Here is a 20,295-nt window from a genome sequence, read left to right as displayed (position 1 = left end):
GCGCTGCAAACAAGAGGCGCTGCAAACAAGAGGCGCTGCGTGGGCGGGCGTGTGCACAGTGCTGGGGGTGGGGGGCCGCTTACGCAACACACACTGCCTGTCACGCTGGTGGGTCTCCCGAGTTCGACGACTCACCGTTCCATCAGTTTACAGGTCGGTTCTCCCAACTGTCTCCGTAACAGCAGCTGAGTGTACCAAGCCGAAGATGAATATAAGGGCTCAGCACAGCTGGACGGATAGGAGGGTTGTTGAACAGGACACTGCAAATAAACCACTAGCTCATTCATCAGGGACTTGACTGTAACAGGCACAGGCAATAAACATTAAGAAACCAGATTATTAACTTTGCAGGGAAGGTACCTCAGAGAAGGCAGCAGTGCAGAAAGACTGCAATACATGAGACAATGGAGCTAGGCCAGTGGAAACTTTTACAGTCATTGAAAATATCATAACATCTAAATGTTGTCCACTAAACAGGGTCAATACACACGAGTTAACGCCACACTTAGATAGGCCCGTCCTAAACACAATCCAACTACAAAGCCTAATTGGTGTACATAATGACAACGTAGTTATGGTACTGCCTGACATATGGTAAGAGGCTGCCACTGTATCACAATTAAAAGTTTGAATTTATGATTGTATTCACTTTAAATAGAATCGAAGAAAATGGATTTCTGTGACGGCTCGAGGAATAACGATTGCACGGTGGAAGTAAAATTAGTAAACAACGGCCTCAAGTGCACGTTTATTTATTGAAGATACGAATGGTTTCTGCCTGTGGTGTTTGATAATTTTCACATAACGCTGTGTAGAGGTAAACACTAAAAATTCTCATTTGCACGGGGAAGTCAGCTAACATTAAGTAGAGTGTGCGTTGAAACCACGTATCGTTAACCATGGGACTGGCAGGGAGGACGCTCACCTCAGCTGCGCGTCAAGACAGCGTGGAACAGGGCGCGTCACACCAGTGTCAGCCACCGGGAAGCGATTTACGTGTCGTATATCAAGATCTGAATGTCCATTTTTACGAATGTACAAAAATTACGCCGTAAACACAAAAAAACAGGTATTTCTATACCCTACGGATATCATGTATGTTAAAAAGTTTATAAAAAAATAACAAGCCAACGTGATGGTTTAAACAGTAATTTTTGTGCATTCAGTGTGAGCACCATGCGTTACACGAAAAGTGTCAAACCACTGGCTCATTTCCTGCCACACACAAAGCATCTGGTGTCTCGTTACAGAATTCGCAGCTTCAACAGCGCGGTGTCGCAGACTTTGAAGAGTGTCAGGCACAGGTGGGGTACGAGCGCCACGTTTCATGTAACCGCACAGACACGAGGGTCAAAGTCTCAGGCCTGAGCTGCTGGGTTGGGAGGGGGGATGAACTTCATCGCCGGTGGTCGCCTGAGTCTCCAGGCCGCTGGGCTATTACGAATATGTGAGATAAGTTAGTTGCTATGGGAAAGGCGTCTTCGCATTCCTAATGATCGCCTAAAAATGGGGTTCTGGGTTACAGTTCCACCTATCACGTTCGCTTACTATTTGTTTCACAAAACTGTTTTTCAGATACACGATATGCGTAGGGTGTAGGAAGCCCTGTTTTGGGTTAAACTTTTGTTCATTTTTAAACACAGAGTTTCAGGTCTGTAAACGTGAATCGCTTGCCACTGACTTAACACTGGCGTGACGCGCCCTCTTGCACGCTGTCTGACGCGCGGCTGTAGTTCCTCAGCTGAGGCGAGCACAGCTGTTGCCAGCGACCTCCCTGCCAGCCGCGTGGTTTAACGATACGTGGTTTGAACACACACTCTGCTCAATGTTCGCCGACTTCCCTGTCCAAATGAGAATTTTTAGTACTCACCTCTACACAGCATTATGTGGAAATGGCCTACTTCTAGAGTTGGAAAATGGTCATATCTTTAATATACAAGTGAGTGATCGACACTGTTTTTTACAAATTTTCTTAACTGAAATATCGCTGATTTCCAAAAATGTTACCTAAAATAATCAAGGAACTAGTTGTAACATCAGCTGGCTGTGACTTTTGGTTTGAGGAGTTTAGGAAGCTAATTGCTGAACGGCAATCAGAACTATATTTACATGTACTGAATATCAGAGTAACAAGATTTGTTGAGAAGACAACGTGTGCTGCTGTTTCAAACTTTAATTATTATATTAAATTACACATGGTACAAGAAACTATTTTTTATTTGATGTGCCATATAAAATTACGCCACATTCCCCCCCCCCCCCCCCCCGCCCCACACTGCTTGGGGGTAATAAAATACGTTGGCTGCAGAAACTGCTGGCATAATGGATACAAGTGCCAAGGAAATTAAAGCAAGTTACACAAAGTACCGGGTGATCAAAAAGTCAGTATAAATTTGAGAACTGAATAAATCACGGAATAATGTAGACAGAGAGGTACAAATTGACACACATGCTTGGAATGACATGGGGTTTTATGAGAACCAAAAAAATACAAACGTTTAAAAAATGTCCGACAGATGGCTCTTCGTCTGATCAGAATAGCAATACTTAGCATAACAAAGTAAGACAAAGCAAAGATGATGTTCTATAAAGGAAATGCTCAATATGTCCACCATAATTCCTCAACAATAGCTGTAGTCGAGTAATAATGTTGTGAACAGCACTGTAAAGCATGTCCGGAGTTATGGTGAGGCATTGGCGTCGGATGTTGTCTTTCAGCATCCCTACAGATGTTGGTCAATCACAATACATTTGCGACTTCAGGTAACCCCACAGCCAATAATCGCACGGACTGAGGTCTGGGGACCTGGGAGGCCAAGCACGACGAAAGTGGCGGCTGAGCACACGATCATCATCAAACGACGCGCGCAAGAGATCTTTCAGGCCTCTAGCAATATGGGGTGTGTGTGTGTGTTTTTTTCCTCTTTCTTATGGATCTAATAAAACCCCATGTCATTCCAAGCATGTGTGTCAATTTTTACCTCTCTATCTACATTATTCCGTTGTTTATTAAGTTTTCAAATGTATACTGACTTTTTGATCACCCGGTACTGTCTGCACTGCGGCAGAAGCATTCGGTGGCAAGAGCGTACGGAACGCCAGCTGGTCTTTACACTCACTGACGTATCACACTTCTGAGCTAGCGACACGCTTGTAGGACACTGTGTTTCAGTTGGCCCGTTGACCACACTGCAAGGTACCGTTACGCTGCGCCCACAAATGCAGTTTTTCAGGGGGGGTCACAAACTGCGTTCTGCTGGTGGCAGAGACAAGGCGTCTAGTGCCTCGGATTGCCCTTAGCCTGAAGACCATCTGTACACCTGTCGCGAGAGATGCCATACTGTAGCTATCCTTCAGTACACGGTCAAAGCTTGAACACGTCACACTTCCTACAGCCCAGGCAAACTGAGCAAATCAGCTGGTTCTTTCGCGTAAGGTGTGGCCAACGCAGCACCTTAGGCGGCTTATAAAAGCACTATTTGTCCACAGGCGGTTCCTGTGAAAGCCAAGGACAAAGACGATTTTTAGGTAGGCCAAGTGCGGATAGTCATTTCTAGTCATGACATCGTCCTTGCCATGTCTTCTTGAGACTACATTCTTGCGTAACTCTGAACTTTTTTTTCCCCCAATATCATTATCAGTTATGATAGCCGAAAGTTCACGTTTGGCATATACAGGGTGTAACTTTTTAGTTGGCAAACCAGAATAACTCGAAAAATAAGCTTCAGATTTTACATAATAACTATGTACATTTTTCTTGAACATTTGTTTTGATTCTTATTAGTTGTCGCAGTAAATCAAGAAATTCCATATTCTTATTTTTGCGTGGAAAATGGTTACGGATAAATAAAAAACACTTACTTACTTCATAAATTTTTATTCACTGAAACTAAAACTCTCTCTCTCTCCCCATAGGGTGGGGTTTGAGAGAGGAAATGTTGACCCAAATACTGTATTAATTTCTTCTGCAGATTCTGGTAAGTTTTGTTTGTTTCGTGGTCATGATGCCACACAACTTTTAATTATCAAACAAATCATCTGACTAACTAACCACACATCCCGCTTTTTATTTATCCGTAACCATTTTCCATGCAAACATGAGAACATGGATTTTCTTGAATTACAGTGCCAACTACCAAGAATCAAAACACATGTTTAAGACAAAATGTACGTAGTTTTTTTTATGTAGAATCTGGTTCTGCAGTAAAAAATGGTGGTTCCCATTTGAAATTTTAAAGTTGCCTTACGCCCCACCCGCAGTGGGCTGGGGTGGCGGGCTAATTTTAGCACCAGCAGATATCCCCCTCAAAAATAATCAACTTTGCATTTTACACATTATTTCATGTGAAGCTTATGTTTAGAGTTATGCTGCTTCGTCAACTTAAAATTTACACCCTGTATATGCAGGCAAAGTATTAATATAGTTTTAACTCACGTAATGAAAACATGCCAAGGGTTTTAGGGCCATTGCATAGGTTCTGAAATCACCAAACGTCGCTTTCAGCCAGCATTTTTCCATGAATAAAACCCTATGAGGTTTGTAAAACAGGCACTTCATGTGTATACAAATACAAGCTAAGTGGTACTACAGAGGCAAAAATGGCCTCTGGAGGGTTTTCACGTGTTGAAAAGAACGTAAAGTATGACTTAAAAACTTTTACCTGGAAAACTGCAGATTCTGTAAATTATTTCTAACAACATTTTTGTGTGTCGAAGTATACAAGTGAACTGTCAAAATGTTGACGACTTGCAGAGTTCTACTGATAACGGGTGTCCCACTTACAACTTTTCACCGTCAAAATCTCTGGCACCACCAACAGATACTGACTCACAGCTTTCATAGGTACGAATGTATGGCAAGGGCTCACGGAAGCCAGTACTGCGAGACATTCTGAACCGTGTGCAAATACTGGTTTCAGCACGATCTTAAGTTTTTTCAAAATGGACACACCATATTATTCCATACACAGTAACATGAGAAATCATAATACTCGTAGTAATGGGACTGATTGCATCGCAATATGTCAGTTACATCCCGAGAAATTCGTACACAAATTTGGCACGTGAAATGGGTGGAACACGACATTATTGTACTTTTTGCGATACAGGACTGACCTGCACGCTGCTCGAAATTGCAATGTGATTGACTTACTACGATACAACAAACGCTGTATTTACGTACTGCTGTGTACATTGTTAGTATGCGGCCTGGGAAACATCCAGATGTCCAGTCACCTGCAATGTAAACAGGGACACGGTTTATTCATATGTGCTTCATTGAGCTTTTGACAGTACTACAGTGCACATAACGGCGACGAAATGCCGATGACCACTGGCCAGAGTAAACAAAATTAATGGCTGTTAAAGGGCCACAGAGAGAGATACATGCTGTTTGTACGTAGTTGTACATCAATTACACAACATTACATGCCATGTGCAGGATGTGTCACTGAACATCTTTAATGACTGCAACCCAAGTGAACCATTGCAGATGGCACAACCCTTACATAAACGTAAAGTAGTACCAATAAAACAAAGTTTTGGCTTCTTAGTAATACCATAAATGTACGACAAGTGTGGAGTCAGTCACATGTCTCACAGCAACACAGCTAATACATAAATTACTTTCCGAGTCCCAAAATGTACTAGAATAAATAAAATGTCTGCAAAACGCCGCATTGTAGAATGTACTTGCAGTGAGGCAGTCGCAATTACTGAAATCAGGGTGTATAAACAGACAAGGAAAAAATTCCCGGATTTTTCCCAGATATCCCGCTTAAAAAATGCACTCTTACCCGGGCGAAAATACACTTTTTCCGTGCTAAGTGACAGTTTTCCGTAGATTTTCCCTCCCAAGTGTAAACCTTATCAATGCTTTTAACGGTTAACGTTTTGTACACTGGCGCAGAAGTTAGCGGAAAAAAGGGAACAAGGGAGAGAAGTTTTGGAAAGACCTTTGATGTCAGCAACATATACGCTGCATATTTTCGTATTACAGAAGTGTAAATTCGAATTGCACCGAACACACACAGCACCTCAGTTTCCGGAGCTTCGAAATCGAGATTGCGATGCCCTTTTGTCAGCCAATCTTATCTCGTGTCACGTGATCTCGCCAGCCGATCGCAGCAGATATTCAGAGCATAGGACACGTGATGTGGTAAGCCAATAGCAACATTACTTACATAGCGCACGGACACAAAGAGCAAAAGTTAATGGTTTACATTAATATGCATAGCGTCGCAACAAAAAAAAGCTAACCTTTCACATATAATATTGGTCTCTGAGATTAATAACATACAAGGGAAGCTAAGCTTTCACATCTAATATTGATCTTTTTTGTGTGTGTTACACTTAAGGTACTTCACACAAATGTGCCAGTAAATTTAAAATATTGACATGAATGTCTCATTTTCTGGGCTAGAAATTATTCTATGTGGCTGGTCCTGAAAGTGTTCACTTTTAAACGAGAGTCAAACATTCTGTTATTTAAGAAATTCAACCCACTTTCTCACACGTAACAATTCATCTTGCGTAGAAGGAAATTTACTTTGAAAGTAACACTTTTCAAACCACCATTCACAGTACTACCCCGAGACTGTCAGAAATATCTTCGGCTTAGCAGTAGCCAGAGCGCCACAAAACAGGCATTACTGTGCGTGCACACCTGCAGTGATGTAGGAAGGCCACATGTTTGTGTGTATAAAGCATAAAGAGAGCTTAGATTACGGCATAAAAGAAACAGGACACGAGAGGATACTCCGCGAGCATAAGAATTTCGTAAACTATACTAAAATGCATAATTCGGCCTGAAGTGCACACTGGTTTGGGCAGACTTACAATGAAGTATGTCCCACCTGACATTAAGATTTTCAGTACGGTTTTTGGGGCGTAAATTTTCCTGAAGTATCAGTACTGTACTGTACTGTACTATCTCATGTCTGGTTCTTCATTATCACATAATCTCACACATGGCACAAGATGAAAACATGCACTTTACATTCAACGAACAACTGTGGAATGAAACACTTTGTTTCAATTATTTGACTGCCTCAGTGGGAAAGATTAATGAAGCCAAATATCTTTAGCAAACTGACAACAATAAATTCATTGTTCTGCAAAGTAAACTATTTCATCTTCTTCAAATTATAATAAAGTAATACCTGTACACACACACACACACACACACACACACACACACACACGAGTTTCCAGAATGAGATTTTCACTCTGCAGCAGAGTGTGCGCTGATACGAAACTTCCTGGCAGATTAAAACTGTGTGCCGGACTGAGACTCGAAATCGGGACCTTTCACACACAGTGGATCAACGGTGATCACCTAGTGCTCACCTGGATTCCGGTGGCGTCTCCGCCAGCAACCCGCTGAGTTGGACGACGTCTTCTGGCCGGGTGCGCACTGCGTCAGCCCAGCCCTGCGTCGCCATCACTCGGTGTGTGTGGGCCTTTACGTAGGAGACGGCGGCCTGCCGGAGGCCGGGGCAGCAGTGTCGCACCGCGAGAACAGCTGTGGCCGCCGCGTCGTCCACCGTCAGCCCAGAGGCCAGCTGCTGCTCACACTGCGCCTTCAGGCTCGCCACGCCGTACTTGTCGGCGGCGGCGAGCAGACGGGGCGCCAGGCTCGCCAGCTGCGGGGCACAGAGGGTGTACAGGTACGTCAGCAGCTCCCTCAGCACCGGCCCGTCCACGTCTGCGACGTCGACGAGGCCGCCGCGCGACTCCGCCGTGTCGTGGCGGAACATTGCTGCGAAGACGGGGCTCCCGGCCACGAGGACCGCCCTGTGCGCCACCAGCCGCGTCTCCCCCGCCGCCAGAGTCACGGTGGCGCCCTCCCCGTCATCCAGCAGGGCGCCCAGGTACACCGGTGTGCTGTGCTGAGCTTCGTCGCCGGCCGCCATCGTAGTCGATTCTGAAACACGGCGTTACGGGGCAGCTCTTCATCATTACCCAGCACCGTCGACGAGTGTACCTGCGTCGGTCGACAGTTCGCGAAACCTGTCCGTGCGTGTCAATTACGACACCGAGATACCTGCCACTGGTGAACAGCTCATTTTTTCGGATGAATCCAGGTTCTGTTTACAGCATCGTGATGGTCGCTTCCGTGTTTGGCGACATCGCGGTGAACGCACATTGAAAGCCTGTATTCGTCATCGCCATACTGGCGTATCACCCAGCGTGATGGTATGGGGTGCCATTGGTTACACGTCTGGGTCACCTCATGTTAGCATTGACGGCACTTTGAACAGTGGACGTTACATTTCAGATGTGTTACGACCCGTGGCCCTACCCTTCATTCGATCCCTGCGAAACCCTACATTTCAGCAGGATAATGCACGACCGCATGTTGCGTGTCTGTACGGGCCTTTCTGGATACAGAAAATGTTCGACTGCTGCCCTCGCCAGCACATTCTCCAGATCTCTCACCAATTGAAAACGTCTGGTCCATGGTGGCCGAGCAACTGGCTCGTCACAATACGCCAGTCACTACTCTTGATGAACTGTGGTATCGTGTTGAAGCTGCATGGGCAGCTGTGCCTGTACACGCCATCCGAGCTCTGTTTGACTCAATGCTCAGGCGTATCAAGGCCACTATTACGGCCAGAGGTGGTTGTTCTGGGTACTGATTTCTCAGGATCTATGCACCCGAACTGCGTGAAAATATACTCACATGTCAGTTCTAGCATAATATATTTGTCCAATGAATATCCTTTTATCATCTGCATTTCTTCTTGGCGTAGCACTTTTAATGGCTAGTAGTGTATTTGGTACTTTGTCCCAAGGTGTTTGACACAAAGATTCGATCAGGGATGTAAAATCTTTCGGTAAAAGAAATCGACTTATTACAGCGTATACAGCCTGCCTGTGAAGACAATTTTAGCGATGCTGGAAAGAGTAATTGGCAATCTGGTGTTATTATAGGTAATTATAAATTCTAAACGTTGCAAATAAAATGTCTTTAAGGCAAAACGAAATAATTAACAATAAGTTCGTTAACGTGGCCATCACCTGCAGCAAGCACATAAATATTCATTTTGTAAATAACAAACGCCATTTTCGTTCTGTGATTTATTTTATTTGCCCAAGACGCTTTTCGCCTTTTACTTTAAGGCACTCCCAGTGGACTCACAATTGTAGGTTATGAAACACATCATCTTTTTTTGCCTGAACAAGTGGCCACTTAATTATTCGATTGTTTGGCTGGTATTTGCGTTTCCTCTCACTTGGTCGCGGGCTACAGATCGCAGTATAAAATCGCAAGACATAAGCACATTTTCATGTTAGAAACTTTTTACTTCACAATTTTAATGTTCCTTGCGCTAATTGGTGTACAGCACAATTATTCTTGTGTCAACAGCTACGCATATTTTGGTAAAAACTGATCTAGAGTCGTAACTGTTGTGTGTTCAATTTGTCTCTTCTAATTTGGTTTGTATATCTACACGTTGCCAAAGAAACGAAGTCTAGCGGCGGCATTCAATTCATAAAACAGCGGCGCGGCATATGTTGTGGCAGCCAACTTGCGCGCAGCGGCGCACGCCGCCGAGCCGTTTCTCGTGAGATTCTCGAGAACTGCTCGAGAACTAGAGGCTCGAGATATTCTCGGTGCGCTCGAGTCGCCGCGCCTCGCCATCCCATCACTGGCTGGCAGGGGGCGACGTCTGTCTGGCTTCGTGGGGTCAGCCGCGTACAATGAACACGGCTGCTGCACCTCAGCTCACAACACCACCGAACTCGAGCGGTTCGTTTGTGTGTGGACCTCTGAAACTCAGTTGTCCTACTCGACATGTAAGTACTGTGGACTCAACACCTCGACCTTGAGACTCATTTGGGTTATACACACGCGTTCGTCCTCTGTATGACCAACAGAAAATGCTTATAGTTTATCAGTTGACTGGTGTTTTGACACGCAATGTATGTCTCGGTTTTGGTGTATAATTTGTAGCAAATACCTAGATGTGACGTAGTATGATTACATTCATGAAGTGGTAACCGTCATAAATGCATCGTATAATGTCTCAATTTTAGCCATGAGGCTTTATCCATCTGTTTACTCGCTTCTGATTGAAGCCATTTACAACTCATATTGTAACTGGCATCTGAACTTCAGGTTACGTTAATACTCGCTTTAATAATGTTGTGGATTAAAATTTTTTATCAGTAGTATTGCATATACGAGGGCTATCTACAAAGTACATAACGTTTTGGAATAAAAAATAAATAAAGTATTGGAATTTTTTTTTATTACATACAGATGAAAGCCACACTTAAATACTACTTTTCTACATAGTTGCCATTTAAATTAAGGCACTTATCGTAGCGATGGACGAGCTTGGAAATTCCTTCGTCGTAAAATTCGGCCGCCTGCGCCTTCAACCACGTGGTTACCTCTTCTTTTGGGACAGAAAAGGTGTGATTTTTGTGGATTTCCTGGAAAGAGGCAATACAATAAACTCTCAAAGGTATTGCCAAACTCTGCACAACCTCAGAAGAGCGATACAAAACAAGCGCAGGGGAAAGTTGGGCTCAAAGATCTTGCCGAGTGGTTGGCTATGCAGCGTTTTGATGACGACGCACAGCTTCGAGAAGAGGTGACCACGTGGTTGAAGGCGCAGGCGGCCGAATTTTACGACGAAGGAATTTCAGAGCTCGTCCATCGCTACGATAAGTGCCTTAATTTAAATGGCAACTATGTAGAAAAGTAGTATTTAAGTGTGACTTTCATCTGTATATAATAAAAAAAATTCCAATACTTTATTTATTTTTATTTTTTATTCCAAAACGTAATGTACTTTGTGGTTAGCCCTCGAACTTTTCCTGTATCTTAAAATATTGCATTGCTTTCCATTGTGACCGTATTAATTTCCTTTTTTATAATGTCATTGTTTTGTACAAATTTACAAACAGCTTCGGTGAATTGGTTACTACAGATTGTGGAAACCGACCAGTTTGTCACACCCTTGTAAGGCAGACCCGGTAGGGAGTTGGTTACGTTGCAGTCCTTTGTGTTCCTACAGAGGCACAGATCCGTTGGCCACCAGCGCCGCCTGCCACTCTGCCTTTCACTGCATAGAAGTGGCAGAAAATAACGTAACTGAGAAGTAACGGTTACTGCGATAACCGTTCCTCTGATTCTGGCAGTTATTTCAATAACTGTCTAGTGTCAACAGTGCCTCGCGCCATCTGTTGACCGAAGATCGTACTGCGCATTTGGAAGGCGTTCTATAGGCCATGGGAATAACTGAGACTGCGCGCCATCTGTTGATAAGAACTGTGTACTATTTCGTGGGCCTTCGTTACTTTTAGCACAAACAAATAAAGTTTAGGTCCGAGCGGTGACTGATAGGAGCTGCAGTACAGGCATTAACAAGTACAGTCGATCCCTTGAGCCACCGCCTTAGTGTTAATTTAGTTTGCACGGGTAGTACAAGGAGAGTTACCATAAGGAATTCGAGCGACTATGGAAATAACTGTCAGAGATCGGTATTCTCCTCTGGCAGTTATCGGGCTACCACTACAGGTAACCTGGAGGTTGGTAACGGAATAACTGTGTGTCTGTGTTGCTGACACAGTCACTCCCGTCTTAGACCCCGGTGACATTTCAGAGACGATAGTTACTGGAGCCAACAAATATTTACGTTACGTACTTCTTCGGAAATAGCCGCTGGCCATCGCGAATGACAAATAACATGTCAGGAAGTATAACATAATACAGTTGAATATAATAATTATTATCCTCATCATTTGTCAGGAGATTGTCAAAATATGTGAGTATATTACAGTCAGGGGATTGTCAAAATATTTGAATATTACAGTTACGCACTTTTAATAAATTTATCATACACAGAATACCCGATCTTTAACTGTTGCAACCAAGTGCTGTCAAAACTGAAATATAGCAGAATTTTTACCTAAGCTGGTCTATCAGTCTCTGTTACGATATTCATCTACAGAGTAGAAGGAGGGGTCAATGGAAGCGTCCGATTCCACCCGTCTGCTTCGACGTAAAGGTGTGTCTGAATGTCATTACGGCACGGTGTTTATGACTTGGTTTTTGTGTGTGTGTGGGGGGGAGGGGAGGGGGGGGGCAGTGCCGAAATTTGCTGGTGGTAATTAATTTTTTTTTTCTAGTTGTGATGTTTTGTGTATTTATGGAGTACTGAATGTGATTTAATTTATGTAGGGATGTTTGATTTGTGGATTTTTGGGATTGTGGTTTTATTTTTCGCAGTTGTAGGTATTGGTTTTTTGGCATCAGTAGTTGTGGTGGACCTATATAGGTCACCGGAAATGACCGATTCCCATTTTCATAGTTGTAGGTGTTGATGTTTTGGTATCGTCATCTGAGGTTGACCTATGTAGGTCAAGGGAAATGTCAGATTCCAATTTTCGTACTTTTAGTTGTGGGTATTGGTGTTTTGGTATGGTCACCTATGGTTCACCTATGTTGTTCAAGGGAAGTGTCCGATTCCTGCAGATTTTTGTTGGTGTAGCGGAATGCTGTATTTTTTTCTTTTTGTTCTTGATTTTGTGTTTTGGGACCATGGTGTGTTTTTTTTTTTTTTATACTAGCTTGTCCTCACCCTAAAACCCGCAACTTCTCGCAGTTGTCCCGTTGGTTTGATTGTATTTTTGGTGGGAGATGTTATTGTATTATTTATATGTATCATCGTGTTTGTTGCCATGTGTATGTAGTGACGTCATAGACACACTTAAAATAGCCATTTCCGGCATATTGATGACGTCCTGGGCCAAAGCAGACGGGTGGAATCAGACACTTCCGTATCAAAAAGTCTTTCAAACACACTGTAAACCGTGCTTTATCTGAAACCGAGTTTTTAATGGTTGCTGACTTGCTGGCAGTTTACTGAAAATGCATGTTCCTGAATATTGTACCATTTTTGGACCAAGGTAAGTGATTTTAGGTTTTTATGTAGATTGCTGTTCCTATTTCTAGTACTGATATTATGTATTGAGCTATTGGTTGGAAATACCTGTAACAAATTTCATTAAGGAATAATTACACTAGGAACCAGTGGTTAGAATACAAAGTGCCTTGAACAGGTTCCTACATGATGTTCTCGAATTTATACCACAAACGATTTTCATTACACGCTTTTACATGCGAAAAACGTTTGCTACGTTTGATGAGTTACCACAGAATATGCTCCCTTACGAAATAATAAGAGTGAAAAAATGTGGTATGCCCTTCCCAACTGAATTTATTATCGAGGTGTACTGCAAGAAATGTAACACTGTCAACCTTTCGATCTGCGTGTCTTCATATGTTATAAACATGTTGTAGCTGGAGAAATCGAGCAGTTTCCAAATCTCACATGAAACTTGGATTAGCGCACTGACACTTTCCCCAATAGGATTATCTTTTACATGACAGGAGTAAACGAATCTGTCACATTACGTATATTTTTTGTTGTATTACAAGGCTGTACACTTATTCTATCAAGTGAGCAGCACAGGAAATTAAGCTTGGGATTTAACCTACAGTATTCAGTTTACATATTACTTCATACTTAAAAACGCACGTTGTTAACATTTTACTTGAACAGTGCTGTGGCGAAGTTACGCGTACTTTCTGTTGCAGCTGCGAAGATAATATTTCTAATAGCGACCGATAACCTACAAACATATAATATGAAACACTAACTAAATCGTTCTAACATCGACTAAAATGTACCCGGAGTTAATAAGCTAAGGTTATGGCACGATTCATGCGACATTCCTGCCATTTCACACTACTCGCAGTTATACTGACAACTAAATGGAAGGATTCCAACAATGTCGGTATTCAACTGTAGCCCTTCTGAGTATTCGGTATTCGCTAGCGAAAAATAACTTGGCAGTTATTAATAACCGTTAAACATAACAGTTATCAAAGAGTAACTGGAACTGTGGTAACGGTTGCTCCAGAGTAACAGTTTGGCCCACCTCTGCTACACTGCAGCCGAGGCGAGGCGTTGCCAGCGATACGCCGCCAGACAGAACGCGGCCGCACTGCGGAGTCGTTCGTCGTCGTATGGCGGCTCGGGTTGCCACAGGTCACAGACTCGCCGCAAGCCGGAGCGGCTGCCTGCCTCTGCTGGTGCATTCGGCTGCAAGCAGCGGCGTGAGGCGGTTTTTGTCTCGCAGCTCGTGGTGCACGCATCGTGGACACGGAAAGACTTATAGAGGAGGTGAGGCAGTACAACTTTTTGTACGATACACGCGATCCTGATTTGGAGGTAGAATACTTTTGCCCTCGATATACTCTTGACAGAAAGCTGAATTATCAGAAATGCTGTTGTCACTGTGGCGTTCATAATTTCCAATATCAACTACTGTAAACTCTTAGTATGGATCAACGATCGCCAGGAGAAGCAACGAAAAGAATTGTTTGTAACAGGAGAACTGGGATCCACTATCCTTCGGACATTTTAACCTGATACGCTTTCCGCCTCTGCTTCCGGGGCAGTTCGGAAACCCCCAAAGTTCTAGAAATCCTTCTTCAGATTTCTTCTACATCTCTGTTGTAGGAGTAGGTAAATAGTTGGGGCCGGCCGTGGTGGTCTATAGGTTCTAGGCGCTCAGTCCGGAGCCGCGCGACTGCTACGGTCGCAGGTTCGAATCCTGCCTCGGGCATGGATGTGTGTGATGTCCTTAGGTTAGTTAGTTTTAAGTAGTTCTAAGTTCTAGGGGACTTATAACCTCAGCAGTTGAGTCCCATAGTGCTCAGAGCCATTTGAACCATAAATACTTGGGTTGTAGAACAGTCCATAGTGCCTGGCTCACTTGTTTCACAATTTCTGAGACTGTCGAACGTCCTAACCGAGAAGAAAAAGCTACAGTCTGGTGACTGTCGCTAGTAGTCGGGTATATTGAAAAGATTAAAATAAATTATGCCGATAGAACGAATAGATAAGTTAACGACCAAAGATATGTTTGTTTAAATTCAATGACAATGTTATGAATACAATGAAACAAAGCAATCTCTTAAGTAGAAAGTTATCTCTAGCGGAACATACGGAACCAGATGTTACTATCGTTTGCTATATTCGTAAACGCTGCAGATAAATTTATCACTCCACTCGTAACTACGTAGTGGGACAGCACTTTCTTCCGCCGAACATTTCGTATCATACAGCAAAACTGAAATGGAATAAATTATATGACTTCTGTTTGAAGCACAAAGAGGCCACAAATGGTAAAACTTACCTCAAACAAATGGCTGGTCTGTGTCTTGTATCAATTGGCTTTCTCCAGTTCGTTGTGCACTTCTCGGTGCTACCTTTTTATCAGGCGATGCATTTCCTCGAAACATCCTCGCGACGTGTGAAAATATTTGAAGAAACTATCTTCGTCAGACTCTAGATCAATACACAGACGATGCTATTCTCCTAAGCTTTCTCTCTCGCTATTAATGTCGTGCACTCAACGTCTCGTCTTCTCGGTGCCATTTCGTATCGCTAGTGCGAGCTACTCATTTCCTCGGACAGAGGTAACGTGTCCCGCGTGAAGATTCCAAACCGTCTTAACGCCAAGACAATCGCGCTACGCATGCAAGCTTAACAATGCGGTTCGGCCCCTTCCAGCCTGTAACAGCCGACTAACGCCCCTGGGCGCTGACGGACTGTGTGTGGCCAGGCCTTTAGGTCGACACACGCACTGCGTTGTGGCCACCACTGACGTCACACTGCGCTCACACACTGCGACTACGGGAGACCTGCGTGGCTGACGTCGTACATTATGTAACCGACGCGACCGACTTTTGGCTACGTCAGTACTCGACTAGCGACGGTACGCATACGCACTCGCTACCGCTACGTCTCACGAAAAATGCTCAGAACGGCGTTAAAATAACGTTTTAACAAGTCAGCGAGTCAGCACAACCAATCCTGACGATGTCTAATGCCTCATGCCTGACATAATTAAGCAGCAATTTTTTTTTTTTGTACGTATGAAACAGTGGAAGTTTAAAGATAAAATGTGTATGTTATTCTTCACCTCTTATGCTATTTTCTGCATTTTAGATCTGTCGATGGTTGGTCAATGTTCTGAAACCGATACTGTGGCATTATTCCGACACTGCCTCACCACAACCTACTTTCAATACAATAATGACTTTTATGAACAGATTGACGGGCGTGGCTATGGGCAGTTCTCTCAGTCCTGCTGTGGCTAACTTATTCATGGAGACTTCTGAACAACGAGCGTTGCAGACTGCCAGTCAGAGACCAGCCAGATGGTGTCGCTATGTCGATGACACGTTCGTAGTATGGACACACGGAACAGAGGAGTTGGATTCCTTCCTGACACATTTAAACAGCATTAATCCGAAAATCCAATTCACTATGGAGACGGAAAGGAATGGGCAATTGAACTTCCTGGATGTGTCTGTGATTAAACGACGGGACGGAACGTTGGGCCATAAGGTGCATAGAAAGCCCACACATTCTGATTGTTATCTACACCAAGATTCAAACCACGACCCTAGACAAAAAAGAGGTGTAATGAAAACTTTGGTAGACAGGGTGTACAAACTTTGTGAACCTGTTTATTTAAAAGAAGAGAGTGAGCATCTACGGTCGACTTTCGTGAAGAATGGCTATTCTAGCAAGGATATAGATCGAGCACTTCGCTCTAGGCAGAGAATCAAGAGTAACGACGAACAACAGTCGCCCAAGGACAAAGTTTTTCTTCCGTTCGTTAGTAAGGTCACAGACCGCATTGGGAAAGTTTTACGCAAGTATGAAGTGCAAACTATTTTCAGACTCACCAGAAAAATAAAAGAATTTTTAAGGTCGGTAAAAGTTGCACGAGCCGGCCGCGGTGGTGTAGCGGTTCTGGCGCTGCAGTCCGGAACCGCAGGACTGCTACGGTCGCAGGTTCGAATCCTGCCTCGGGCATGGGTGTGTGTGATGTCCTTAGGTTAGTTAGGTTTAAGTAGTTCTAAGTTCTAGGGGATTTATGACCTAAGATGTTGAGTCCCATAGTGCTCAGAGCCATTTTTTTTGAAAGATGCACGACACCCTTTGGCTACACCGGCGGTATATAAAATTCCTTGTAGTTGTGGACAGGTTTATATCGGTACCACGAAGAGAAGTGTGAACACCAGTCTTGTAGAACACAAGAGGAATTGCCGCCTGGGTCACACGGATAAATCGGCCGTAGCGGAACATGTTTACCAGGAAGGTGCTCATGAAATAAAATACATCGAGACGAGCGTCATATCCAAAACCTCGCATTATTATGCACGCTTGTATAGAGAGGCTATCGAGATTGATAAACAACGTAATAATTTTAACAGGAAAGACGAACGTGTTAAACTGGATAAAATTTGGGTGTCGGCGTTGCACCGCAAGCGTGACGATCGATTACTTTCAATCGAGAATGTTGGCATTACCAGAGACAATCTCATATCCGACGCCACGTGATCGACTGTGGCGCCCTCTGCACTGCCTATATAATCAGCGCTTCCTCGAGTTCTCTTCGCAGTTCGCCGCTTTACCTCCGAGGATGTCTCCCGCAGTTGTAGACGAAACGTCAGGAGAGAGTTTTATACTTCGGACACGCCCTATCAGCCCGGAAGTTTTAAGTGAATGTAATTGTTTACTTCCATTTTCATAGCTGATTTATAGACTAACCATTAATAGCAGCAGTTTGTCACAATAGACAAAACGTGTTTCTTCTAAAATAGATTTGCCTGGACGAGGCAGAAATTCACGCTTAACTTTTCAGCAGTGGAAAAATTATGAGCGTTACGAGATTACGAGTCGGATTACATACAAGTTGGAGAGAATGCAAATTAAAAAGAAATGGAGGACAACGAAGAAACAATCCACACAGGTAACACTCCAAATACGCTACAAGCTCTGGTAGAGCGCATCCCGGAGTCTGTGAAAAGTGAGTTTGTGAACTTGGTCCACAAGCCTCAGCGAGTAACTACAGCTGCGAGAGGAATGTGTGTGTGAACCATTCAAAAAAATTTCACTCTGGAAATTGTTAGGAAAATTGCGATCCTACAACAGAAGAATCATAATGAGAAAATGAATCTCCCATTAGCGATTCTGAAATAGACGGTTTGTTGTGAATTTTAATTTAAATGAGAGCTTACCTGGATATTTGCCACATTCTTCGAAGAAGTGAACGGTATATTCGCAAGGTGGTCGTCACAATACAATTGACGGGATGTTGTGTCTTCCCATTTAACGCTTTCCCCAAAGGCAAACCTGGCGTACACGTTAGCACGTTCGGTAGTGCAGCCGAGTGATACACAACAGGAACGAAGGGAGAGCAGGCGCGCCTGTGGACGCCGTGCTGAGAGAGAGTTTGGAGCCACCGGTGGAGCCGGTGAGGAAAGGAATACAGGCTGCGACACCGCAGCCCACCGTCTCTGTCACAGGACTACAGGCTTATCTCAGCTGGGACTTCCTGATGAAACACGAAACGCACACCAAAAGAGCTAAGACGGCAGCAGGCAAAGAGGTGTATTCCTCCAGGTTTGCATTCGCAGATTTACCGACCAGTAAGCCTCCAGTAAGAGTTATACTTGAATCACAAAGGAGAAAGCGAAGAAAAATTTGCTGCCAGGAATGACAACTTGACGCACGGAAGAAGAAAGCCCAGAAAAACCTTAGGGAGGAGTGGGTGCTGCAGACCAAACGGCAGGGACGGGAGGCGTGTGTTCTGCAGTCTGCTTCCCGTAGCTGCGGTCAGCTCTTACGCAACGTCCAGCGTGGGTGTGCCTCGGCGCAACGAACGGCAGAGAACTGCAGACGCGCGAATCGGGATTGTAACTTTTGAAGAACGATTCGACGACTTGAAAGGACTGCATTTGCCCATCATTTGCGCTGTAAGAGGCACACCCGCAAAGAAGCTAGAGGTTATTTAAGTTACTCCTGTTCCAAATGAAGAACCAACTAGGAGAAAGCCAGATGCCACACACGCTTCAGGAACGCAGGTAAGCAGAGAGCCAGAGATAAAGACCACAGAAAGCGACTTAACGTGTGGAAGCTATGGTTACCATATGTGCAAGAGAAATTCTGAGTAAGTGCTTCTGTGTGCGAGGGAAAAGTGTCACCTGAAAACGACAGTATACTCTACGACTGAAGGCAGTTTCTCGACAGTTATAAATATACCGTAACCTACATTTGTGCTATGTTTTCATTACTGTTTGTGAAACTTTTCGTCGCTGGCAAAAATGTATTACTCAGTTATTAAATCGAAGGGTAAATAGAAGATTTGGACACCAGTTTCTTCAAGCATCGAGTTTACGTTTCTTTCATTGTCCACGTTTCAACGACTGTTTGTTATGCTTCAGGAGAGAGAAATAGTGTATTAAGCTGCGCACTTTCGGACGCCCTGTATGTTCTCGTATTCGGAAGGACGACGGTTCAAACCCGCGCACGGCCATCCTGATTGAGGTTTTCCGTCATTCCCCTAAATCGCTTCAGGCAAATGTCGGGACGGTTCCTTTGAAAGGGCGCGGCCGACTTCGTTGCCCTTCCTCCGCAAATCCGATGGGAGCGATGACCTCGTTTGGTCCCTCCCACAAACCAACCAGCCAACCTGTATCTTCCAAACATTACAGTTTCAAAGTGATCTCAGGCTGGAAACAATCATCTGAAATAGATACGTATTAAAAGATTTTAAAACTTATTGTAGCAGGTTAATAACTTCGCGTCTTACAAAAATCTGTGTCCACAACAGAGGTACGTTACTTGCTGCTGCGCGCGCGCGCTCACACACACACACACACACACACACACACACACACACAACCTGCTCTGCTGTGGAGAGGGCACTCGCCGCTGTCCATGGAGGTAAAAATAAGAGGAAAAATGTCGGCTTGCATCGTTCTGATTGTAGTCTAAAGTAAAGTCTAAACAAATCACATTTCATTCGTAAGTGGACTTATTTAAGCGCTATTTTCTTATACATACTTGAAATTCTGATGAACTGTAAAGTTTTACAGTGTGGTTTTATTTCTGTGATGTGACTTTAGACTTCTGTCAATCCAACGCGAACAGCTCTGCCGAAGTGAGCGATGCACTTGCTCTTCAGTGTTTGCTTATTACCAAGTAACTGGAAAGTCCTGGCAGGAAATATCCTGGAAATGGAGATCAATGTTTTAATTGCGATAGTTTAATACAAAAGTAATGTAACTACAAGTAGTTAATTGAATCTTCAGTGAAATGTGTGGAACACCTGTTACAGTGGTTAAATTATAAGTATTTAAAGGGTTGGATATTTGTTACAGCAAAGTTCGCTATCCAAGTCCAGGCTACT

At 43.8% G+C, this 20,295-nt stretch overlaps 1 protein-coding gene across 1 annotated transcript in view; it reads right to left on the bottom strand.

The window, feature by feature from the left end:
* LOC126213579 (serine/threonine-protein phosphatase 6 regulatory ankyrin repeat subunit A-like) overlaps positions 1-20,295 on the bottom strand; it is an 84,914-nt gene that overhangs the window by 35,725 nt on the left and 28,894 nt on the right. The window contains exon 2 of the mRNA XM_049941426.1: positions 7,348-7,924. Coding sequence (XP_049797383.1) covers positions 7,348-7,913 — 566 coding nt within the window. The 5' untranslated portion in view covers positions 7,914-7,924. The remainder of the gene's footprint in view (positions 1-7,347; positions 7,925-20,295) is intronic.

The sequence above is a fragment of the Schistocerca nitens genome, chromosome 11, assembly GCF_023898315.1.
Source record: "Schistocerca nitens isolate TAMUIC-IGC-003100 chromosome 11, iqSchNite1.1, whole genome shotgun sequence".
Taxonomy (NCBI): Eukaryota; Metazoa; Arthropoda; class Insecta; order Orthoptera; family Acrididae; genus Schistocerca; species Schistocerca nitens.
This window is presented reverse-complemented; position numbering and strand designations above follow the sequence as displayed.